The sequence below is a fragment of the Chelonoidis abingdonii genome, chromosome 2, assembly GCF_003597395.2.
Source record: "Chelonoidis abingdonii isolate Lonesome George chromosome 2, CheloAbing_2.0, whole genome shotgun sequence".
Classification (NCBI taxonomy): Eukaryota; Metazoa; Chordata; order Testudines; family Testudinidae; genus Chelonoidis; species Chelonoidis abingdonii.
The window spans coordinates 110109558-110136619 of NC_133770.1; the positions used below are offsets into that span (position 1 = coordinate 110109558).

Here is a 27062-nt window from a genome sequence, read left to right on the forward strand (position 1 = left end):
TTGAGATATTCAGAAACATGGCATAAGGAAAGAGTTTTAGGATGACTTTTGAACAGGATATACTATAAAGTAGTTGTAATTTACTATGGACAATTATCCATAGATTTAATGCGGATTCTACTCTAATCGATGCCAGTACAGTCCCTTTGAATGGGCACTGGTAATTCTGCTGGCCCTACACTACTGAAAATTTTTATGAATGACCTGGAAGAAAACACCAAATTATTACCAATACAGTTTCCAAATGACCCAAAAACTGTGTGGAGTGGTAAAAACACAAAAAGGACAGGTGACTGATATAGAGCGATCTGGATCTCTGGGTAAACCAGGTCCAAGCAACTGAGATGAGTTAATGGAAATGTATACATCTCAGAACAAAAAATACAGGCCTTATTTACAGGATGGGAGACTCGCATGTGGATGACATCTTGAACCAACACGCAAGAAAATCAGACTTGCCTGCGAAGACTTCTCCAGCCATCCAAAGAAGACAGATACTTGAAAGAACATTCTAAGAACATCCTCTAAGTCTGGATAGGCTTCTGAAGTCAATGGGCAAGGATCCACTGGTGATAGGTCATATCAGCATTAATGACATTGTGCCATGGGATATCTTGCAGACAATAGATGACTTCAGGGAATTTGAAAGTGTGCTGAGATCCTTCTTGTCCCAGGAGTGAAGGAAGAAAAAAGGCAGAATATTCTGGAAGTGAACCACTGGCTAAGTAAGTGGTGTGGGGTGGATGGCTTTGTTTTTCTGGAACATCAGTCCACCTTCTATGAGGAGAGGGGCATATATAGTTTATACAGCCTCCAGCTCAGTGGATGGGGGACCAATATCCTCAGGGACAGGCTGGCTACAGTAGTGAGGAGAGAGTTAAACTAATAGCACAATGGGAGGATAAAAAGAGGGAAGACTGAGCACTCAGCACAAAATTAAGACATTTTGAGAACAAAATCAAGGAAGCATAAGACATGAAGAAAAAAATTATTTAATTGCCTACACACTAATGCTAGGAGCCTAGGTAACAAATAAGAAAAATTTGAATTGCTCATTTATAAGCATAAATTCAATCTAGTTGGTATTACTGAAACCTGGTAGGATGATTTGCACAACTGGATTGTTAAAATATCAATGGTTATAACGTATTTAAAAAGGACTGAGTAGGCAAAAGTGGCATGAAATAGAAATCTATGTCAAAAATGGCATTATCTGGTTCTGAGTCACTGATAACTGGGAAGAAAATGGTCTTGAATGCTTATGGATCAATGTCCTAACAGATGAAGCACAAGATGAGATATTATCTGGTGTCTGCTACAGAGCACAAAATCACAATAGAGAACAGAACAACTGCCTCCTTATTCACCTATCTATAATGTGTAGGGTGAAAAAAACCCTGTGTAATCACGAGGGACTTCAATGAGAGTGACATATGCTGAAAGTCTCATGCTGCCAGTACTAAAACATCCTTGGAATTTCTAAACATCATAGATAACGATTTCCTAACTCAGAAAGCATTGCAACTGACATGAGGGAATTCTGTATTAGACCTTGTCCTAACAGAAAAAGGAGGAATGGATCACATAACTAAACATTAATGGTAGCTTAGGTACATGTAATCATGACAGGATCACATTTATAATGTGCAAGCAGAATAAAGTCCAAACCAGATGGGGTGTGCGTATGTGTGTGGTTTGGACTTTATTTTGCTTGCACATTATAAATGTGATCCTATCATGATTTCATGTACCTATGCTACCATTAATTTTTAGTTATATATATAAAAATACACACACACACACACACTCTCTCTCTCTCTCTCTCGGTGCTTCAATAGGGCCAATTTCACAAAACTGACAATAATTATGAGCCAAATCTGAGTAGTGGAAGAATATAATCAGAAAAATGTGAATGATAATTGGGAATCATTTAAGAACACCTACTAGATGCCCAAAATGCCACAACCGAAGGAGAACGCTATGCTAGTTGTTAAACTGATTTGATTTATAGAGGAAGAGAAGGCAACTATAAAAAATAGAAACATAAGATATAATAAATGGAAGAAAAGGGATGTTGACAGTAATGAATATAAGTCAGAAGTTAGGAATTGTAGAAAATTGATACAGGAAGCAAAAGGTACACAAGGAGAAGTTTATGCCCAGCAGAGATAAGGCATTTTTAAAAACATATTTGGAATACAATAATCCTGTAAATAGTATGGAAATGATAGAATAATCAATACTAATGTAAAACAGGCAGAAGTGTTCAGTAACTATTTCCATTCTGTATTTGTGGAAAAAATTATGTAGTCTCATTATATGGTGATAACAGTCTTTTCATTCAACTAGTTACTTTGGAGGATATTAAATAGAAGCTACTAAAATCAGAAATTTTTAAATAGCAGGTCCAGATAACTTGCATCCAAGAGTTTTAAAAGAGCTGGCCAAGAAGCTGACTGGACCTTCATACTGATTTTCAATAACTCTTGGAACACTAGGGAGGTTCTAGAAGATTAGAAGAAAGCTCATGTTGTGCCAATTTTTTAAAAGGGTAAATGGGATGACCCATGTAATTATATGACTGTCAGCCTGACATCAATCCTGGGCAAGATGATGGAGCAGTTAATATGGGACTCAGTTAATAAAAAATAAAGGATGGTAATGTATTGGGATTCTGTTTTACTTGGCTTCCCAAGAACTCACTTGATCAAACTCAAGTGTAGGGGGTGGAAACCACACATCTACATTTACACAGCAAACTTTTTTATAGACATATTTAAACATTACATTACATTTACTACACATTGCATTACACGTTTTGGGATTGGCTTTGTTACTTTATAGGAACCAACACCTTTACAGCATGCTTTGCCATGCACTGTCCACACACAAGTTACTTTTTAACCTCATCATATGTTTCACGCTTATTTTGTCCGTTGTAAATAGTTCATGGGGTGTTCCCTCTTATCTTAGCTAGTATAAACATTCTGGGCTTGGCTACACTTGAGAGTTACAGCGCTGGTGGTGGCTTTACAGCGCTGTAACTTACTCCCCGTCCACACTGGCAAAGCACATACAGCACTGTATCTCCCTGGCTACAGCGCTGGCTGTACTCCACCTCACCTGGGGAATAACGACTATTGCGCTGCTCTTGCAGCACTGTGGTGCCAGTGTAAACTGTGATTAATCTTACCACGCTGTAACTGACCTCCAGAACCTTCCCATAATGCTTTTTAAGTAAAGATAACACTCTTTGTTTTGTTGTGATGCCTCTCTTTGTTTTGTTGTGAACTCGGGGCTCCCGGAGCTGCTTATCTGAAAAACAAACACAGCTACTGTTTGCTCGAGCAGAGGCAGGCAGAGGGATCCCTTTGGAATGTTTGCTTGAGGAGAGAAGCATCCTGGAGGGGGGCAGGGGGGGTCCGTTTCAAGGCAGCTGCCTATCTGGTCTGAAGGCTATTTGCATTTAGTGAATGAGAGAGGGGTGGGGGAAGGGGTTGAAAGTTTTAAAATCATTGAAGGTTGGTGCTGTTTATCTTCAAGTCCTTAGAACTTGCAAGGCAGGGAGCTGACACAGCGTCAGCTCCAAAAATCCACTCTCTCTTCTGTCTCCCACACACCTCCTGTTACACTCCACCTCACCCCCTCTTTTGAAAAGCACCTTGCAGCCACTTGAACGCTGGGATAGCTGCCCATAATGCACCACTCCCAACACCGCTGCAAATGCTGCAAATGTGGCCACACTGCAGCCCTGGTAGCTGTCAGTGTGGCCACACTGCAGTGCTTTCCCTACATAGCTGTACAAAGACAGCTTTAACTCCCAGCGCTGTACAGCTGCAAGTGTAGCCAAACCCTCTGTCTCTTAGCTTACTGACACATTTACCTATCTTAGTTAGCACAGACTTTCTGTTTCAAGTCTGCTGATTAATTTACCTCCCTAGTCCTGAATCCCCAAAATGGAGCCGACCTCACCCATGCCCAATTACTCACGTCAAGCCAGTCATACATAATGTAATTGATGCAAATCAACATCTGTTATGGAAAATAGATTCTGTTAAACTAAAATGATTTTTTTAATGAGATTACAAGTTTAGAAGATAAAGGTAATAGTGTTGATGTAACATGCATAGACTTCAATAAGGCATTTGACTTGGTACTGCACATTTTGATTAAAAAAACTAGAACAATGTAAAACTAACAGGGCACACATTAAATAGAATAAAAACTGACTAAATGGTAGGTCACAAAATTTAAGGGTAAATGGAGCATTATAATGAACTGGGTATGTTTCCAGTGGGGTCCCACAGGGATCAGTTCTTGGCCCTATGCTATTTAACATTTTTATCAATGACCTGGAAGAAAACAAAATGATCACTGATAAAATTTACAGATGACACAAAATTTGGGGTAGTGGTAAATAATGAAGAGGGCAGTTCACTGATTCAGAGAGAGCTGGATTGCTCGGTAAACTGGGTGCAAGCAAACAATATGCTTTATGTTTTAATACAGCTAAATGTATACATTTAGGAATAAAGACTATAGGCCATACTTACAAAACAAAGGACACTATCCTGGGAAGCAGTGACTCTGAAGAGATTTGGAAGTTATAGTGGATAATCAGCTGAAGATGAGCTCCCAGTGAGATGCTGGGGCCAAAAGAGTTAATGCAATTCTGGGATGCAAAGAATCATTGCACTGGAGAGGTCATCGAGTCCAGTCCCCTGCACTCAAGGCAGGACTAAGTATTATAGACCATCTCTGACAAGTGTTTGTCCAACTTGCTCTTAAAAATCCCCAATGATGGAGATTCCACCACATCCCTAGGCAATTTATTCCAGTGCTTAATCACTCTGACAGTTAGGAAGTTCTTCCTAATATCCAACCTAAACTGCCCTTGCTGCAATTTAAGACCATTGCTTCTCGTCCTATCCTCAGAGATTAAGAACAATTTTTCTCTCTCCTCCTTGTAACAACCTTTTATGTACTTGAAAACGGTTATCATGTCCCCTCTCAGTCTTTCTCTTCTCCAGACTAAACAAACTCATTTTTTTTCAATCTTCCCTCACAGGTCATGTTTTCTAGACCTTTAATCATTTTTGTTGCTTTTTTCTGGACTTTCTCCAATTTGTCCACATCTTTCCTGAAATGTGGCAACCAGAACTGGACACAATACTCCAGTTGAGGCCTAATCAGCACAGAGTAGAGTGGAAGAATTACTTCTTGTGTCTTGCTTACCAGGGCCGGCTCCAGGCATCAGCTCAGCAAGTAGGTGCTTGGGGCGGCCAAGAAGAAGGGGTGGCACATTGGGCTCTTTGGCGGCAATTTGGCTGCGGGTCCCTCGGTCCCTCTTGGAGGGAAGGACCTGCTGCCAAATTGCCGCCGAAGAAGAAAGCGGCACGGTGGAGCAGCCGCTGATCGTGGCTTTTTTTTTTCCTGCCACTTAGGGCGGCAAAAACTCTGGAGCTGGCCCTGTTCCTTACAATACTCCTGCGAATACATCTCAGAATGGTGTTTGCTTTTTTGGAAACAGCGTTACACTGTTGTCTTATATTTAGCTTGTGATCCACTATGACCCCTGGATCCCTTTCCACAGTGCTACTTCCTAGGCAGTCACTTCCCATTTTGTATCTGTGCAACTGATTGTTCCTTCCTAAGTCAAGTACTTTACATTTGTTCTTATTGAATTTCATCCAATTTACTTCAGACCATTTCTCCAGTTTGTCCAGGTCATTTTGAATTTTAATCCTATCCTCCAAAGCACTTGTAACCCCTCCCAGCTTGGTATCATCCATAAACTTTATAAGTGTACTCTCTATGCCATTATCTAAATCATTGATGAAGATATTGAACAGAACTAGATGCAGAACTGATCCCTGCAGGACCCCACTCGTTATGCCCTTCCAGCATGACTGTGAACCACTGATAACTACCGTATATACTTGTTCATAAGCTGAATATTTTTGGTAAAAATGTGACACATCAACGAGTGGGGATCGGCTTATAAATGAGTGTACACCAAAATCTTATCATTTTAAACTCTATGGAATCACTGAATTGAATATCTAATACATTGTGATTTTGTTTACCTGGAGTGTCTGCAAGCATGGAGCCCCTCAGCTCCTGTAGCCTCAGTTCGCTGTTCCCAGACAATGGGAGCTGTGGGAAGTGGCGCACTGTTTCCTGCAGCTCCCACTGGCTGCGAATGGCGAACTGCAGTCACAGAGAGCTGAGGGGCTCCATGCTTGCAGACGCTCTAGGCAAAAAAAACATCCCACCAGTAGCTTACCCTGACAGGCTGGGAACCAAAGTTTGCTGACCCATTTATTGATGTCAATACTGCAGCCTTTTAAAGTTGCAAAGGCTTTGTTAGGTGGACTAGATTGGCTTGAAATGGACCTCATAAGTCTCGAGCCAATATGAAAATCTAACGTGCAGAATCAATAGAATCTCTAATAAAACTGAAATAGCCTGTTATCCCTACAGACATGCCAATCTACAGGGCTGCTTTGAAACAAACAAAGAACAATAATAATTTGACAGTGATAAAGCAGGTAACATTCCAATATAAAATCCTACAAAATCTATAACTATAATAATAATAATAATAATAATCTATTTTCATACTAGTATTTAAAATGAATGGTGAAATCAAAAGAAAAAGGTCTTCTTATCATGCAGCATTCAAACTTCAAGTTGTTGAATATAAAGAAGCAAACAATAATTGTGCTGCTGTTCGTGAATTCTGTGTCAATGAGAAGCAAGTAAGAGAATGGAGAAAAAATAAAACAACATTAAAAGACATGCCAAGAAGCAAGAAAAAATGTCCAACGAGGTGCACTTCATTTCCTGAGCTAGAGAAAGATCTCAATAATTGTGTTGTTGAATGTCAACAAAATGGGTACATTGTCACTAGGACTGGAATTCATCTGCATGCTCTGCAAACGTCGAAAGACGACAAATACAAGTCAGTAAAGTCATCAGTGTTTGTTGCATCAGCAGGTTGGTGTACTCGCTTCACGAACCGTCATGGTCTCTGTCTTCATCAGCGAACAAAGCTGCCTAGAGATCTGGAAGAAAAAACTGAATCTTTCCAAAGGTTTATTATAAAATATCAAAAGGAATATGCATTTGAACTGTCACAAATAGGAAATATGGACGAAACACCAATGACATTCGATCTCCCGAGCAACAGAATGGTAAGCGGTGTTGGACAAAAAAAAACAACAGTTTTAATTAAAATCACTGGCCATGAAAAAATCCATTTTACAGTGGTTTTATCATGTTTAGCAAATGGATCAATGCTCCCCCCTGTTGTTATTTTTCAAAGAAAAACCTTTCCTAAAAATATGAAATTTCCTGCTGGTGTCATCGTACGTGCACACGAAAAGGGATGGATGGATGGATGAAAGTGGGACTATTGAACGGCTGGAAAAAGTGTGGAATAAGAGACCAGGAGCACTTTTCAAGAAACCTGCTCTGCTCGTTTGGGTCACGTTCAGGGCACACAAGACAGATGAGGTGAAAAATGTGGCCAAAAATATGAAAATTACTTTGGCTGTAATACCTGGAGGCTTAACTTCAGTTCTACAACTGCTTGATGTCTGCCTGAACAAATCCTTTAAAGACACGCTATGCAAAATGTGGTCTGAATGGATGTGCTCAGGCATGGCGAAGTTGACAAAAAGTGGGAATCTTATGAAGCCCGAAATCAATCTGTCTGCCCAGTGGATCAAGGACGTGTGGGTGTCCATTCCCTCGGAAATGGTAGAAAAATCATTCAGGAAATGCTGTATCAGCAATGCACTCGACGGGTCAGAAGATGATGCCATATTTGATGATGACACAACAGAGACTGATGATGAGAAGGAATCTGACTCTGAAGATGACACTGCTGACATCTACGATGACAATGCAGGTGCATCTGTGACTGAAGCCAAGTTTAATGAACTGTTTGGTGAATCAGAGCCAGATTCAAACTTTGAAGGATTTTAAGACTTTTTAAAGTCTCATATTCTTCTAAGTTACTTGTTTTAAATATCCATGTGTTGATTTTAAATATTGACTGTAATTTTGAAGGTGAATACATATTTGTTCAGTTATAATTATAACAACAGGTTTTTCATTAGATGACATTAAAATAATTCTAGCAAAACTTTTGAGTGTTTCTTGTGATAACAGCTTTTAAAATATATCAGGGGTTGGCAAACTTTGGCTGTGGCCAGAGGAGGCACTGGTAGCACAGCTCCACTGGAGCCAAGCTGCTGGGGGCAGAGCTGGGACACTAGAATTGGTGCACAGATCCAGACTAACTCCTTGCTACGGCACAGACTTCCTGATTGAGCTTGGGTATAGCAATTAGGTTCTATGTTCCTCAGTTCCCCATATCTAAAATGGGGATAATTCTTCTCCCCCAGACAGAAGTGTCATGAGTATAAATCCATTAAACATGGTTAGCTGTTCAGATGCCATGGACACGTAAGCAGTTAGGCTCAAATCTTATTAAAATTTAAAGGGATTAAAACACCTACTCCCATTACACTGTTTTTAAAATTTCACTCTTATTTAATATTATTTTAAATACAATTCACAAAATATTTTAGAATTTGGCTATTTTATTGAAAATCTAAACCATACTCTCTCTCTCCTCTCACACTGAAATGCATCTTGCAAGTTACCTGAAATACCAAATATAAAGTGAAGCCAATACAGATGTTGTTACATCAATCTCTCAATTAGCTACAGTAACAGAAGTGGAGCTTAGTATTATACAGACTGACTAAAAGGATAAAACAATCGTTAAGCTACCTTGATAATTTGATAAAAATTGAGATGACAAAAGTCATAGATGGCCTTAGTTACTGAAATTAACAGAGACTATAAACAAATAATTGTTTATCGCAACGACATAAGAAAGCCAACTGAGGGTGAAGGAGCAAGCTCATTTTTCCATTTGTTTTTAAGGAACTCACCCAATGTCATGGTCAGACGCAGTTAAAATTAATATGTCTAATCATCTTCAAACATTAAGTTGTTCAGCTGAATGTGTCAGACAGGAAGCTATCCACAAACAAATCTGAGATGTTAAATTACTAAAATAGCTGCCGTTTCCTCCCTCTGAAAAATCTCATTATTAGCTTTGGTATTATTATTTCCACTCAAGGAAGTCACTCTACAACACCAAACATTTTCACATGCACAGAAATGTATAAACTACACAAGTTCACGGATGTTTGTTTTGGCAAGAGAACTGAATTTCCTCTGTTTCTCTGAATACGATGTAATCCTCTTCGTTACTGCCTTCATTTAGAAAGAGGAAGAAACCCCAAACGCTCACAGATCATCTCTTGAAAAAAGCAATTGGATTTGCTACTATGGTGCACTCTTCTTCCTATAATATCTTAGATCAGGTGTGGGGGAGGAGACTGATTATTACAAAAAACCCTCAAAACAATCTATAACATTTTTTAGTTGTGCATTTTACATTTGCAGTCATTTGATTAGTTTGTGTGGACAATAATTTGGAAAACAAAAAATGTTTTTTTAAACGAAACAACTTTGATTCTGTGATCAGACAAGTACTGTGACTTATTTTTTCTTCTAATAAATTATGAATGAATTTAGTAGGGACTAATTGCATTGGCTTGATCTAGGCATATAATGCTATTGGGTAGATGTGTAAGGCAAGAGTGGAAGCTATGGGCATAAGGGTTACATTGCCTTTTTAGTGTTAGATTTTGGATTATGACTTTTTTTAAAAAAAAGAACAGGAAATTGTTGGGGGAAAGAAGTTAATTTGGCATATTCCATTCTCCATAGGAAGGACTATCCCTACCCTTCCACAGAAGAACCCAAAAAAGGGGAAAGCCGCCTGGAAAATCCAGGAGATTCATCTCATATAGTTTTCTCTCTTGTTCATCCTCTGGGGAAGAATGTTTTCAATCTTGTGCTGGAGAAAAGGAGTATGGCCTATAAATCCTAAGTTCTAGGGAGGAAACCAGGCAGCAATCCTGTGAAGCTTGGGGCAGTCGTGCAGGGAATAGCCCCTTCCTGGTGCTCCTCAGTTCCTGCCCTTCCCAGGGAACCCTGGTGCTACGCTATCCATGCCTCCTTCAGCCCCTCCTCTCCCACTGGGAAGGAAGACAAAATGAGTTACTATTGCTTGAAACAACACTGTGACCCAGATGAGATTCTTCTCAGAAGTCTGCCAGGTTTGAAGGAGAGCAGGTCTGGCCCCACACCAGCTCTATCACACCCTGCCCCTGAAACTTCCCTTCCCAGTCCGGTGAGCCACGGCTGCATAGAATGTTTATGAAGGAGCTGGCTTGGAACCGAGAACGAGCCTGCAATGAAGCTAAACCACCTCCTTCCATTATTCCCTCTTCCCATAACATAGCTTCCTTCCCCTAGTACAAAATGAAGGAAAGCAACAAGTCTCTAGTTACAAGGTCTTTGGAAAAGAAGAAAGGGGTAACAGACCACAATAAGATCCAATCAGAAAGTTGTGACTTATTACAAAATATGGTCCTGTAAGTCTCTAGTGTACAGTGCATACCAGTAGCGTAAGGATAGATAGCCTTTTCTAAAATGACACTTTCCCACACAGCTTTGCTAGTGTATCCTACTATTGCTATTCTGGTCCTGGGCATGTCTTAGACTTCTAGCAGTGTATTCTTACGCATAATTGTACAGAGTTTCTTTGGCAAGCTGCAATGTCTTTGAATGGTAGGCACCAATTGCAACTAGGATGAGACCAGCTTATTTTCTCCTGTAACCTAAACGAAGCAATCTTTACAGAGGTGAAAGACTAATGCTGTAACCACCCAAAGAGCCTGAGGAAAAGAATGTGGATTCATTTAAATGAGAAGCAATTCAGAGTTCTAACCAGCTTGAGAACTCTGACTATTGGACTGCATTCATTTTGGTATGTTTTTCTTGCTTACTTACCAGTGTTTAAATTACAAGCATGCCCCTATCTAGTTTAGTCTTCCAGAAAGCCACTCTTTGGAATTTTCTTTCCTTTTAAAAATCAAAATATTTACATCAGTGGAGTTAAGGATGAAAATTAGAGAGAAAATGGGGTTTCTTATAGAAATAAGCTTATATTCTATAAAACAGAGCAAGGACATAATCATTTCCCCCCCATTTACTGGTTGCCACTGCTTAAGAGCTTTCACTGCTTAACATTATTTTATAGTTGTTCTGTCTAATGTCCACAAATACTTTGCCCAACAGAGATTAATAATTATTTGACACATTTTCTTTCTAATGAGAGTTTAAGCTGAACATGACGTCAGCATATGCCATTTGTCTGTGTGATTGGTGAACCAGATGAAGTTTACTTTATTTACTAAATGCTGCAACTTTGCCAAATTGCAGGCTTGCACAGAACAGTATGTTCGGGTGCTGACTGTCTTGCCAGCTTTCAAGGAAGTACTTGACTGAGACCACATGTGGAGGTCAAGTGATTCTATCATGATATCACCAGATGGTAAATTATGGTATTATTCCCAAGACAGGTAGCATAGTTTGTTTTGAAACAGTTGGTAGTTGCTCTATGAACTCTCAGCCAGAAGCAATTTCAAAATTGCAAAAGACTAGGAATGCTGTCGATGTTGGGGGGAATGCTTTCCCAAAGAGACTTCGTACAAATAATTTGAATTCTAAGCGTCCAATCTGTATGTTTTCTAGTAAATAAATAAAAGTGCTGTTTTATTAACTCCTATTTCAAATCAGAGTCCTTCCTTTCCAAGCTCACTCTGAACAGATCCTGTATTCACACATGTTTTTTGATGGCATGGGGTGAATTCTGCACTAAAGGCATGAAAATAATAAAATGACAGTAACTACATCTTACATAGCACTTTTCATCTCAAAGCACTCAACAAAAGAGGTCACTATTATTATCCCCATTTTACATAATGTGAAAACTGAGGCACAGGGAAGTGAAATTACTTGCCCAAGGTCACCCAGTAGGCAAGCGGAACCAGATATCCTGAGCCTCAATCCAGTGCTCTATTAATTAGGACATAGTCTTTGTATGTAAATTAAAACTACATGTGTTTCTGTGATATATTGCAATCCCCCAACTTCCACAGACTTCACTGGGAGTTGAGAGCTCCCATCACATTCCAGGACTGAGTGGATTGGTGTGCTAGAACTATATGATTGACCGGGTAGCAGCGGTACATAACCAAGCTTGCAGAAGCCAATAGGAAAGCTGCCGCCTGAGGGATCTTGCAGGGCCTTCAATGCTCATCAACTTAATGTGAGATGAGGGCAGGGCACACAGCACTTTGCACAATCTAGCCCTAATTTATACCTGCTGTGCAACCTAAGCCACCACTGAATTCAGCTGACATTGCCCATGTTTTTCTCGAATGGGTAGGTAAATTTTTTTTGGGACATATTTGGCAAATTGCACTAAACTCTTAATTTCAAAAACAAACATTTGTATAGTAAAATGCTATAAAAACCCACAGGGACGAAGGACTCTCTTTCTTTCAGTTTTTATCATAAATGTCCAATGGCTTTTTTAAAATCTAAAGCTAAAAAGTGGAACACAGTTTAAATAATCAATCATTTTGAAGGGAGTGTTCAAAAGGTAAGTAGTAGTGTACATTTCCCAATATACTCAATGGGAGTTTGGATTGAGACAGGGTTGCAAGACTGATCCACACACAGGGCCAGTGCAGAGGAAGTTTTGCTCCCTACTGCACGTCTATTCAGCAATACAGCTTGGGCCATAATCTAGCCCTAAATCTTCACTTGAACTCTCACAATAACATCCTCATTCACCCTTGCCAAATTTCAGAAGCAAATCAATGACCCTTAATTGCCTTGGGACTAAGGAAGTTGGGATTCTTTAATTGGCTCATCATATTGGGACATTTTAACCTATTTAAAACTATGGGACAAACGAGACCAAAAAAGGTGACACAAAAGTTACTAGACAAGGAAGCTGCCTGAATAAAATGGAAAATATTATTAGAACACTTTCTGCAATTTTGCTTTTATAAATTGGACACTCGCTGCTAGCAAATTACTCTGCAACAACCTCAGGTTGAACAGCAGGAGATAAGGAAAGGATGGGTGGAAATTTGGATTCACACTGTGGAAACTCTTTAGATTTATAAAGAAGAGAATTATGTCATATGTACTATTCAAGTGGAATATGTACTTAACTGACACTCTTAGAAGATGTTAAGAAAATATATTCACAAGCACTAGAGAGATTTAATATAAATAATTATGCTAGTAGCCTTTGATAACTTTTATTTTAAAGAGCTTATACATTTTAGCTTATGATTGAATACGCATGTAAAGGCCCAGAATTCATTATAGTTAAGGATAATTTTTTTCTTTTTTAAAAAATTGGGCCAAATCATTCCCTCTGCTAACAGTACTGTCAACCCTCTGTACGTTTCCCAATCTAAATGTGACCACTCTCAGAAGGGCATTACATGTCTTTTAGCTGCCATGGCATTTTTCTCCCTTTTATTTTAATTTGGTGCTTGCATCATTAGCAGAATCACTGTGTAGTTGTCTAGTTAAATTATGCTTTATGAGTGTGTAGCAAATGTTAAGTACTATCAGTTGATTTCATATTTACCACATAAACATTAACTTCTCAGACATGAATAGAACAAGCTTGTATCTTTGGTTACGTCTTGTTCGGCTATCTGAATGGTATATTTAAAGCTCTTTAAGGAGAGAGGAACAAATAAGTTTTAAATTAGCAATGAATTATTCTGTGTTCTAATTCCATAGCCATTACCTTAGGAGAACGCCCAAAAGACGTCATTGTAAGGACTTCAGTCCTCCTTTACTTCATGCTATTATTTTCTACAAATGAGTTCTAGTACATTTTGATAATGGATTAAGTAATGGGGTCATTATAGTCCGGTACAAATCCAGCAGAAATATTAGGCAGATAAAACTTTCAGATTTATGATTGGTTACTGTTGCAAAATTTAGTTGATTTATTTCTTCCTACAATTTATTGGCTGATGAGGAAAAGACTGGCTTTTATAGCATAAGATTACTAGTAGCAACATTTGAAAAACCCTAGATAGTTACAGTTTTGAGTTTATATTACAATTTTCAGCTTCAGAATCATTTATCATCTAGTCATTTAGATTTTCTAGAACAAACCACTGTCCAACACTCTCACAGAACCGGTTTAATTCAGTCTAAACTCATCTCTAGTATAACTCCATTGAAGCCAGTGGAGTTTCACCAGGGATGAATTTGCCCCAATGTATTCTGACAGGTTAGAAACATCATTCTTATTTGCTAAGCACCAGCAATTAGATCTGCACTGTATAAGTTCAACTTGTCCTCAATAATGCAGGTCTAGTGCCAGGCAATTTACAGCTGCACACCTATCAAGCAAGTTGCTTAAAATTGTTTGGTGTAAAAATTCACATTGGGGATACAGTTATTCCTTAAAGGACCATTTACACTTAATACAGAGCTTCAGAGTGCAAGTGTGCAGTTTCATGCTTTGAGCAGAAGACAAAAACCAAAAAAATCCCTGATAAGCAGGACTAGGAATGCAAAGGTTCCTGATACTGCATTAATGAAAGTCTTGCTGCATGGCTGCCAAGCTGCTCTGGCTTGGTGAAACAAAGAACTAATGGGTCGCTCCAGTGAAGTCAGTGGGAATGGTGCCGCTGAATAGTGCCAGTGGGTGTGGGTTCAGATCCTATGAGAGGAATGTGTGGATAAGGGCCTCTGTAGCATTCTCCAACAGCATTAGACCCTATTTGAATCCTAACTTGCAGTCAGAAAGGAGAATGGGGGGCTTGAAACTTACTACCACTGTGTGCTTCACTTTACTTGCTCCTAACAGCCCCAACTCAGACTTGTAGAGGAGTGCAACAGCCCTACCCCATCTGCAACCTTGCTGCATGCCCCACAAGGACTTGTGACAAGAGACCAAACTCCCTCCCTGAGAAAACAAGCAGAAAAGGTAGTGCAAACGTCGAACTAGGAATGACAGGTTGAATGTGGGGAATCTCCGTTATGGGCAATTCTGGAATATACTGCGGGCCTGGGTGCAAGCGGCTACTCTGAGTCCCTGCTGGTGCCGCAGCATTCACATTGCTAATCTTAATGCCAGCTCAAGCCAAGCTAGCACATGTCTGTCTACCTGGGCTGGGAGGCACACTCTCCCAGTTGCACTGTAGACATACCCATGAGGCTAGTGCCCAGGAGCCTAGTGGCAGAAAGTAGATTGAGAACAGAATGGTGTATCCTGTAACAGGGTGGCTTGGCTGTGTTCTTCCTGCCTGCCGAGGAGCTCAAAAAGGTGATGTGTCTTTGGGCCCTAGGGATGGACCTTATAAGCATTCAACTCCTAAAAATATATCCCTATTACCAAAAACCACTTTAAAGCAGGGTTACAACTACGACCACTGGGGAGATTGCCAAGAAAATTCAAGGTGATACAGGTAATAGTGTTGGTGACTAGATGGCACTCAAAGAATAAGTATTAGAATAAATTCCTCAGCAAAGTTACAGTGCTGCCAAAAGTGTCATGTTTTGGTTGAACCCCAGTCCTCAGCCTGTCAATAAGAGTACAGTAGCACTTTAATTTATTTATTTTTCTAAGAGTAAGATTTTTTCTGTTAGATGTTAATGACAATTTCAATGACTAATGAACATTTTGGAGAAAGGGTTTTTTGGTTAAAGTTTCAACAGCCCTGGACTTTTAATTAAAATATCGATTCTCTGAGAGCTCCAACAAGTCCTACAGTAAAATCAGGGAACATAAGAGGTTGACATTCCTGATATTCCTAAAGTAATAAACAAAGGCAAAAGAACTTTTAAAAAGAAAACAAACCCCCTTCTTTATACATCATAGAGAAGAAGGAAAAAAAGAAAAGACAGGAACTAGATTTTTAACTTTCTTTGAAAGTCACCTTTGAGAAAAGAAACCATGTGCTCTTTTCTCCTTGGGAACCAGTTTTGTTTTGCTGTCCCTAGGGGATGTATAAAAGCTGGAAACTAATCTAGAAGATGCAGGGAAAGATGTATTCTGAAAAACAGCTTTTTCCTATTGCAGAACCTGATTCACTGCATCCTGCCTCAGAAAATGAAATGTCTTCTGGATGCTCCACAGAAAAAACACTCACAACCCGCTGAAGGAAGAAAGGAAATGTGTCATGAGACAAAGGTTGAGAAGACCTGACCCACAAAACCTCCAAGTCAAAAGAAACCTCCCTTCCTCAAGGGAGATAAAAACATATGCCTGCATTTTGATAACTTGTGATGATGTTTTTGACTTAGGGGTAACCTACAAAAGGAAGATAATTGATTGGAATCCACCCATCCCTTTTGTTGAATTAAGGGCTCCTTGGTAACATGGGATATAACTGGATTCTGTTTCCAACACTGAACTATTCATGACCTTGATCCAAAGCAGAAAATTACACAGAAGTACAGAATAAGGTAGAAAATGAAGGAAAAAAACACTCAAGACATAAACCCTACACTCCCATAGCATAGCAAAACAAAGACTAAACAAATATCATCACTGCTGTCATTTGAGGAAATGTAAAATTGACCACCAGCTTAATCCTAAAGAGACTGGAAATTCCTTTATGCTAAATATGGTTTTAAAGATTGTCCAAGGGAAACTTATGACTTGGTGTGCTGGATACAGCAGAAAACAGACTGCGTTTAACCCTACACTCTTTCAGTCTCTACATTAGTGAACAGAATAGATGTTAATTGAACAGGTGGGATAGCACTGGTGCATAGCGAATGCCAACTATGCCACGTGTCTACACTAGTCACTCCCATTCAATTGCAATTTTGCCCCGTGTCCATACTGTCCTGTTTTATGACACCACAGCTGCACCTCCCTTTGGGTATTTCCCATACATCTTTCTGAAGCAATGGCTTCTGGGAGCCCAAGAAAACTGTGGGGAAACAGGTCAAATCCTGCAACCCAGTCCCCATCTCCAAAGAGAAACTAGGATCAATGCTCTGCTGTTGCTCAGCAAGCAAGGCTTTTGCTGAACCTTTTGAAAAACAGTTGTGAGGCCTCAGCAGAGGCTGGAGCAAGATAGCTGCTGGTGCTCTACAAATGACTGTGGGGAATAGCAGAAGGTGCTCTAAAGGTATGTCCACACTTAGAGCTGGGGGTGAAATTCCCAGCTCAGTGATACATAACCATGCTAGAGTTCACTGAGCAAACCCATTAAAACAGAGTGTAGCTGTGGCTACCCATCTCAAGTATGTACCCATCTGAGATGCTAGGCACCTACTCAGGCAGCTAGCTTCTCCTGCCACTCACGCTGCCAGAGCTACACTCTATTTTTAGCACTCTAGATGAATCAGAGCTAGTGCGGATAAGTCTCCTTGAGCTGGGAATCACAACCCCTCTCCAAGTGTAGATGTACCCTGAGAGTATTTGTGAGGAATGGAGAACAAGACAAGTAGTAGCTGGAGATTGTGGAAATGGTTCTCTCCTTATGAGTAGCTGGCTCTGTGCCGTACAACAGGATGGTGTTTATCAGCTGGAACACTGCTCCTGGGTTCAGGCTGTGACCACAGACTAGTGGACACAAGTCATTCCGAAGACCAGGCATGGTCAGCAGCAGCTGCATAATTTCAGACTGAGGAACAGACTTGTCTGTACCTTTGTGTCAGCTAGCCATGACCTCATAGTGCCAGTCCAGAAGGATGAGAACTCAAAGTGGAAGAGTGGCAATTGATCTGTGGAAGCCAGCTATGAGACAGGTCACCTCTGTAGTGACTGGTGCACTGTGGGAGCACTAATGGGAAGACTGTTTGCACTGATGAGGCTATTACACCTGAGTCCCATCTCCACTAATACTGGCCCAGTAGAGACGGACATAGAGAAGAATGATAGAATAGTTAAATAAAGTGGGCTTAATTTTTAGAGGTGTTGCGCAAGAGGCTTCAATGGGAGCACAGGAACATTTGTAAATGACGCCTTTTAATAGTTGCCTAATTATGGATTTCAGAGCCTAACTTTAGGCACCTATTTTGAAAATCTTGGCCCATGTTTTTAACTATGTAACTAGTAATTCATAAGGCAGAGATAATGGGCCAATTTTTCAAGTGGCTCCTAAATTAGTGCATGCAAAAGCAACATTTGTGCATACAAGGCAATGTGCACAAATACCCATTTGAATGGGAGATGTGGGGAATGCAAATTTAGAGTCCACTTCCGAAAATCTGGTTCAATGTATAAAACACTAATGCTTCCAATGGTTCTTTCTTACACATGGTAGTTCTCATTGCTGGCATATACTTTATTCGCACCCACATCTCTCCCATCCCATTTTTTCCCTGTTATTCTTTTAATAACATTCAAATTTTTAAAACAAAACACTTAGATCTTAATTTGTTCTGTGGTTGACAAAATTGACTTTTCTGTGTGAATAGCTTGCAGCTGGCTTGCTGAGCATGCATCCAACACTAGGATAACTGTTCCATATTCACTTGAGAGGGCAGTAACTTCCAAGTCCTAATTGTAGCCATTTAAGTGCACTATTAAACAACAAGACAGAATACAAACAAAGAAACAAAGAAACAAACACACAAACATTAAAAAAAAACAACCACCCATTGGCCCAGAGCATCCTCTACCACAGTAATATTTGTTTGGTGGCCTAATGGGGGAGGAAACATTTCCTTCTGCCCCTTCCCCTAAATTGTTCTGGTTCCACAAGCATCGGCACTTTCAGAATTCAGAGGATCCTATGGCACCATAAAAGACAAGGCTCATCCACCCATGACCGCAGAGGCCCTGTGCACCTACTCTAGTGTCCCAGCTCTGCTGCCTCCAGCAGCTTGGCTCCAGTGGAGCTGTGCTACCAGTGCCTCCTCTGGCCACAGCTGCAGTTGGGATCCCCTGCAATGTGGAGAGCTATGGTAGAGGAAATAAAGCCTGGAGCTATGTTTCCTTAGCAATCTGTATGGAGCAGCTGAGGGGGTTGATGTGATCTTCCAAATCAGGGCCCTTCTCTGTCCCTGCAGCTGTGCAGGTCCCAGATGCCAATCCAGCAGCTGTACTTCTTCAGGGTCATAGAATGGGATGAATTTGGCCTATAGTCTCCAGTACAGGAAGGGGATACCTAGAACGAATACCAATAGGGAACGGCCCCCACAAGTGTGGGGCTTGGGAGATTTCTTGGACCAGCAGTGGTGGTATTTCATTTTGTACCATAGCTGTCCTAGATTTGTGTGCAGAATAGTCACTGGTGTCCTCAGAAAACCTTGGCCCTTTCCCTGGATTGTACATATAAAAATAAAGAACATGGGCTTATCCCTCGGGTCTCATCTATCTCCAGTCAGACCAGGGCCCCAAGTTGGAAGAGGCAAAGGGGACTTTATGTCCCCTAATCCAAGGCTGGCCATTTTCAATGTACATTAAAACATCCTCAGAGTAGCTCTAACTTGAACCCAATGTCATTGGCCCCCGAAGTACCATTTTGGCAGCAGAAAATCACTTCTGCTTTTAGTCATACCCTCAAGGTTGTGCACTAGAGGGTGGCCAAAGATCTGGCCCCATGCACTGGTATTTATTTGTACTGATTTTTTAAAAACAGAAAATGGATGCATCTGTTGTGGATAAACTGGCTTTTTACAAGTTAGGGAATCCCTGTAAATGGAGTGATAAGGCCACTAAGCACTGACTGCTTAACCAGGCAGCTCACTATATCAGCAGCATTGATATCACACACTAGTGATGATGGAACAAGGACAAGTGCAGAGTCCTGCACTTAGGATGGAAGAATCCCATTCACTCTTACAGACTAGGGACCAAATGGCTAGGAAGCAGTTCTGCAGAAAAGGACCTAGGGGTTACAGTGGAATGAGAAGCTGGATATGAGTCAACAGTGTGCCCTTGTTGCCAAGAAGGCTAAAGACGTTTTGGGCTCTATAAGTAAGGGCATTGCCAGTAGATTGAGGGGTTGATCAGTCCCTCTCTATTTGACATTGTGAGGCCTCATCTGGATACTGTGTCCAGTTTTGGGGCCCCACACTACAAGAAGGATGTGAAAAATGGAAAGAGTCCACGGAGGGCAACAAAAATGATTAGGGGACTGGAGCACATGACTTATGAGGAGAGGTTGAGGGAACTGAGATTGTTTAGTCTGCAGAAGAGAAAATATGGGGATTGATAGCTGCTTTCAACTACTTTGGAAGGGGGTTCCAAAAAGAATGTCCTACAGACTGTTCTCAGTGGTACCCGATAACAGAACAAGGAGTAACGGTCTCAAGTTGCACTGGGGGAGGTTTAGGTTGGATATTAGGAAAAAAATTTTCACTAGGAGAGTGGTTAAGCACTGAAATGGGTTACGTAGGGAGGTGGTGACTCTCCTTCCTTAGAGGTTTTTAAGGTCAGGCTTAACAAAGCCCTGGCGGGGATGATTTAGTTGGGAATTGGTCCTGCTTTGAGCAGGGGGTTGGACTAGATGACCTCCTGAGGTCCTTTCCAACCCTGATATTCTATGATTCTAACTTCTGATAGTAGAAAATGGACTGGAAATACCATATACTTAAAAAGCTATCTGTCTCCACCAGCTTTAAAAAAAACCTCACAGAGGTCCATGTTAGGAACTTGTCAATTGGCTTAGACAACTAAATAGTGTTCCCTCAGTATTTCCAGTATTCTTTGCACTTCCACTTCCCATTATTTATTGAAAGGTGTATGGCAAATATTGAGGTACGCTTATCTAGGTCTCTAGGAGAAAACTGGCACCTTTTTTTTTTTTTTTTAAAGGGGCAGCCACTTTACTTCCTCATGAAAAGATTTTTACAAAGGTCTGATTTACATTTGTTTACACAATACCAATATCTCAGGACTAACCTTTCCTTTAGGGCATAAAAACAGGGGGAAATAAAACTTTCCACTAACACTGTGAATAAGTTGGTTCGCTATGACCTGGATCCTTCAAACACTTACAAATATACAACTTTATTCCCACTGTAGTCAACAGGAATATTCACGTGAGTAACGTTAAGCATGCACCTAAGTGTCTGAGGGATTGAGGCCTCATATTCTGCCCCTAAGGATCTGATCCTGCTCCCATATAATTCAGAGGCAAAACTCCCATTGACTTCAGTATGTCTGATTAAGCCATAAGTGAGATGCAGGCAAGGAACTGAAGTAGTAAGGCAAAACCCACATCAGTTAATCTACATCAATTCACCTCTACCAGCAGCAATCTCAAGACATTCCTGGGAACGCAGGTAAAAATGGCAAAATCTGTTTAAAGCAAGGGAACACTGTGGAATATGGAGTCGACAGTGCTATTCCAATATACACCCACTCAAGAGCTGACCCTAATTTAGAATAAAATTAAAGATGCTCTGAAATGAACACTGGAATGCCAATTGCTCTGTTATGTTACCTCATCTGTCTGTCTCCTTAAGGGAGCCATAACTGGCTAATAACAAACCTCAGATACCAACCTACAACAGATTAAAAAAAACAAAAACAAAACAAAACATTCTTTTAAACATCCACAGCAAGAGAACCAGCACGTGGCTCCTTTAGCACATTCCACAGAAATTGCATTTGTGGCTTTTGTGGTCGACACTGGGTCTATCATGTAGATGAGGGTGGCTGAAGAGTCCCTTTTTGTTTTTGATGTTGTTTCCTGAAACCTTAGGGTTTCATGTTGAATAAACTATCTACATACTGTAAAAAGGCTCTTAGTCAAAGCCCTCAGTGCCTTGTTTACAGTCTTTTTCTACTCTCACCTCTGTATTTTTCCCATCCCCTCACACAGAATGCTCCTCTTACCTTAGTTTGCCAGTTCACTATTCTCCCTGCCTTCAAGTCCCTCCTAAACACCCATTTCTTCTGCGATGCCCACATGATACGAACCACACCAAATATTTTTTTAAAAAACAGATCTTGTGATTAAGACACTAGACAGGGATGCAGGAGCTCTGGGTTCAATTCCCAGTTCTGCCAGACTTCCTTGGCAAGTCGCTCAGTGCACGTCTAACACAGCAGCTGGGAGGTGTAATCCCCAGCACGGGCAGATGTACACATGCTAGTTCTGCTTGAGCTAGCACCTAAAACAACAATGCGGTCGGGCCAGAGGCTGAGGCTAACCACCCCAAGTACTTACCCCTAGGGGTCGGGTGGGACTGTACTTGAGTAGCTACCCTGCAGTGCATTGGTTCAAGCAAAGCTAGTGTGTGTACCTCTACCCACGCTGGGAATTACATCTTCCAGCGGTTGTGCAGACATACCCACAAGTCTCTCTGTGTCTGGGTTCCCTGTCTATACAGTGGGATAACAGTACTACCTTTCTCCCATCCTTTGTTTGTCTTGTCTATTTAGACTGTACAGTTTTTGGGGCATGGACTGTATTTGCAGAGTGCTTAGCATAAGGGAACCCCAGTCATAGCTGGCTCCTCTGAATTTCCCTGTGTGTCCAGTTTTCCCCAATTCTCTTGCACCATAAGCTCTCCGGGGCATGGAGATTTTTCATTTTGCATTTAGCTCAGCACTTCGAATATTTTTGGCTCTGAGTCAGTAACAAATAAAATAATATTCCCTAATTGGTAGAGCTAGTCAAAACAAAAAGGCTTGAATATTTGTCACTGAAATTTCAAAAATTCCACTATTGAACATTTCCACCATCACTTTTAACGGGATCACTAAGGTCTCTGGAGGATGTATAGGAATTGCTGGAAAAAGGAGTTCACCTTTTGCTGAGCCCTCACAGAATGCCATTTGCATGAATTGGCAAACTATATTTCAATGGTCTGTGAACTCAATATCAGAACTGAAGACAGGGAAGATTCCCCTGCTTCTGAGGCAGCCTATCACACCCTCTATATTCCCTGCCAGGACTGGTATTTTAACCCCTGGCTCATGATGATACTTAAGAATATTTTTTGTGGACTTTGCATTACAATAAATTGCATCAAATGGCAGATGTCAAAAAATGTCTTGAGGGAAGAGACAACTGGATTCCCTTCTTGGACTTTTTCCTCCCTCCCTGCTGTAAATTACTGAGTGGAAACTCTGCACAGTCTGGAATACTGCTTAATTGTGCTCTGAATATAAATGAATTCTTTCTAGTAGGGGTTTTTAAATGGGAGAGGAGAAAATACTACCCGTGAGCAAGTCTTGGGAGGCAAATGTTTGGCAGGTCATTCCAGCAGTCTTTCCCTCATAAAGGTTAACTATCATTGTATGCCCCTCTGAGATGGCAATTGAGATATGATTAAATTACACAGCAAGCAGTTATCTGACTATCTAGAAAAAATGATTGAAGAAAATCTAAACAATTAATGAGGTATATTCCAGTCTCATTGCATATGGCTGTTACAGATTGCAGTCACTGGGCACAGACATGAGAAATGCATCACTTACGATTTATCTACACTGCTATAAAATTGGAATGTCCTAGAGCTTAATAGTGGGTAAAAATAGTAGGAAAGGGGGTCAGGCTATGTTTGCTACGCCTCCAGTGCTCACTTTTCTATACCGCTTTTAGGGAAACAGATTCAGTTTGAAGGTAAAAATCCTTTTCAAGTTCAGAACACTACCATTCTCATTTTCTAATAATCCACTAGCCTCACTGAAAAGAAACATGTTCTCCTTTTGCAGGATCTTCCTGTTAGTAACAGTTGCATATAAATAAAGTTTTCTAAACAGACATCTTATCTTTTTATGGAAGGAAGTCCATTAATAAGGAATTGACGTTCTTCCCTAAAAAAAAATACATTTGTTAATTCTTTCCCATAAACTATAGAAATAAACTAACACCCTGAGATTTTTTATTCTATTTTCACAGCAAATTGGATAGTCTGCACGTAGATAAGGTTAGCACTGTTTGCGTTTCTGTATAAACAATGCTCTTGTTGCTACCTTACCATGCAACATCAAATAACTAATCCTTTTTCTCAGGCTTCAACTGCTTCATGGAATTGTTGGTTCATTTCTGCTGGATTCCTTAGTTATGTTGGATCATCTACAGTACAGGTTGTGAACAGCTTGCCAAACAAGGCACTTCAGAAGCACATTATCCATGTTTTTGTCTTGAACTGCACAACTGTTTTCATAGAGATGTCCTTTCCCCATCAAAAATAGGACAAAGGAGCCCTCAGATGAACTCAAACAGTTGATCTGATAAACTACAGTACTTCAACTTTACTGACTTCATAAACTAGGCAAGACATTTCTAGTGTCCCAAATTAACACTATTATATAGAAAATATAGGATCTCTATTCAATCACACATTTTCCTTCTACAAAATGTTGTTTTACAGAAAAAAAATTGCAACAAATGACGTATGTTATGTCACTTTCAACAAACAACAGACATATTTGTTCCCAGACAATCCAGAAAGCAGTACTTTTAGCGATGTGAAAATAATACTGAAATTGGGAATGTTAGTATGTAATAAGGCTTCTGTGCTCCAAAATTAAAAATGTAAATGCCATGTTAAATGAAGATAAGCTCAAAACAGTGTAGCCTTTATATTGTGATTATACTTGTGTAAACGTCTTATAAAATGCCATAACATTTGTTCAGAAATCTCCATGTTTCATAAACACAGTGAATGTTTAATTTTAGGGGCATCAATGTATTTATTAACACGGAAGCCAAAAGGAATTAAAAATATACACAGTACACCAAACATTGCAACACAATGTATGTTGCTCATGCAAAACGCATGCGAAGGGATGTTAGTAAAAGGCACCTATCCAAGTTCTAGAAGAAATCTTAATGTTATGTCATACATATCACATTTATACCAGAAGAGCTACAATAATGGGAAATTTGGGACCCATAGGTATGAACCATGGAATGTCTGGGGTGTGAGGGTATGAGTGAAAGAAATAGAGAGAATATGGAAAGGGAAGAGAATCAAAGGAAAGTGATGTCTGTGTGTGCATGGGCTAATCTACCTGAACAAACTTGAATCCATCTTGCCTGGGTAACAACAGCAGTGAAGACAGTGCAGTGAGAGCTTTGCAGCAGGATAGGGAGTCAAGTATGTACCCACAATCAGGGCTGGGCTTGTACTACTTGCAGTGAAGCCCACTGCACTGATTTCACTGCTGTTGTTACTGGCGCTAGTTAGATTTAAGCTAGCTCAGGCAGGCTAGCCTGTGCACAGCTTCTGCTGCGTAGACATGACCTTGGTATATCAACACTCTCTATACAGCCTTCTATCTGATAAGGCATTTAAAGTACAATACTGTTATTTTCTTATCACCAGACCAGGAAGAAGTTACTTCAATGGAAGGCAGAAAAAAGTAAGCCACTGTAAAAGACATTTAACAAGATACACAGTCACTGGGTAAACTCCTGCAATAACTACTCACATCAGCTCATTCTAATCATTAAAATTAAACTAAGAAATAAAACAACTAACAATAACATCAGCATAATAATTCTACTGTTCAGTCCCGTTGTTTTTATGTTGCAAAATTTCCTCCTCCTTTAGGTATTTATTATCTATTCAGGGGTCAGTTGTGGCTTTGCTGCAAGCCTGACAAATAGGGCAACAGGCACCTGTGCTGTCCTGGAAGCAAACTGGGAAACAGACTGTTATTCAGACAATCTGCCTCCCATTTTGTTGGGGACATAACCAGGGCTGGCTCCAGGCACCAGCTCAGCAAGCAGGTGCTTGGGGCAGCCAAGGGGAAGGGGCGGCTCCGGCACGTTGGGCTCTTTGGTGGTGGGTCTCTCAGTCCCTTTCGGAGGGAAGGACCTGCCACCAAAGTGCCACCGAAGAAGAAAGCAGCGCAGTGGAGCTGCTGCCGATCACGACTGCGGCTTTCTCCCCCATCCCCGCTGCTTGGGGCGGCAAAAACCCTGGAACCAGCCCTGGACATAACCTGGAACAGCATATGTCTTCTAGCTGCCCTGTGCACTGGAGGCAGAACCAAGGCTCTGGATAACATCAGTTCTGGGTAACTGTATTACAGGAGAGCAGCCCTTTGCTTTTTGGGATTCAGCCCAACAAAAAATAGATCAATTGGAAGGGTGCTGACAGAGTTAGGAATAGCAGCAGAGAATCCTGTGGCACCTTATAGACTAACAGACGTTTTGAAGCATGAGCTTTCGTGGGTGAATACCCACTTCGTCAGATGCATCTGACGAAGTGGATATTCACCCACGAAAGCTCATGCTCCAAAACGTCTGTTAGTCTATAAGGTGCCACAGGATTCTCTGATGCTTTTACAGATCCAGACTAGCACGGCTACCCCTCTGATACTTGAAAGTTAGGAATGGATGTTTAGGAATGGGGGGCAGTTCTAGCAATTGAGGTGAGTGATACATTCAAACCTCCAACAACATTCAGCAAGAGTCCTCACTGAAGTTACTGAAGAGTTTCACTGGTTGCAGGATTGACTGGCTGACCAAAGCATCCAGTCGGAGGGATTTATTTCTAACTTCATTATGGATTGGTTCTAGTCAGAGCATTTAGCAACTCTGCATTTCCTTATGTCATTCTTACCTGCATTGTCGTCTTTGCCACTCCACTTGTCTCTGTATTTTGCAAATGAGGTGTTGCCACTGGCGGAGGAGGTGCTCTGCGTTTTTTAATTTCTGGGTTGGCAGTCATTCCCGAAATGTTGCCAAGAGATAGTGATGGACCCAGTGTAATGGAACGTGAATTCACTGAAGGTGAATTTGGAGCTGTTGCAAAGCCCTGTAAGTAGATGTATAACTTGGTCACAATCACTTTTTAAAGACTATGGGAAGAAACACAAGAAAGACAATTACACTCATTTACCCTTTAAACTCAGACAACGTTTTGAGTGATTGTGTATGATCCTCTGTCAAACTTGCCACATTACACACTGTACAATATCTGGACATTTTTCCAAGATCAACTGACATGTAGTAACCCCGTTCAGAAGGGGGTGAAAGTTGCAACCGATGAAACGTATATTAATATTTAGAAAGGAACAGTCAACTCTCGTACAACTTATTAGAACTCTTGTTGGGTAATAGTAAGGAAAAATGCACAAAATTAAAAAAAATTTTTTGACCATCTCTTTTCCACCATGAACTATGTGCAGCGTGTTAACACGT

At 40.6% G+C, this 27062-nt stretch overlaps 1 protein-coding gene across 4 annotated transcripts in view; it reads right to left on the reverse strand.

The window, feature by feature from the left end:
* The window catches only part of COBL (cordon-bleu WH2 repeat protein), a 270372-nt gene that overhangs the window by 99047 nt on the left and 144263 nt on the right, over window positions 1-27062 (reverse strand). For all 4 annotated transcript variants that reach the window (XM_032776585.2, XM_032776584.2, XM_032776586.2 and 1 more), the window contains one exon: window positions 26482-26676. In XM_032776585.2, the coding sequence (XP_032632476.1) occupies window positions 26482-26676 (195 nt within the window). The remainder of the gene's footprint in view (window positions 1-26481; window positions 26677-27062) is intronic.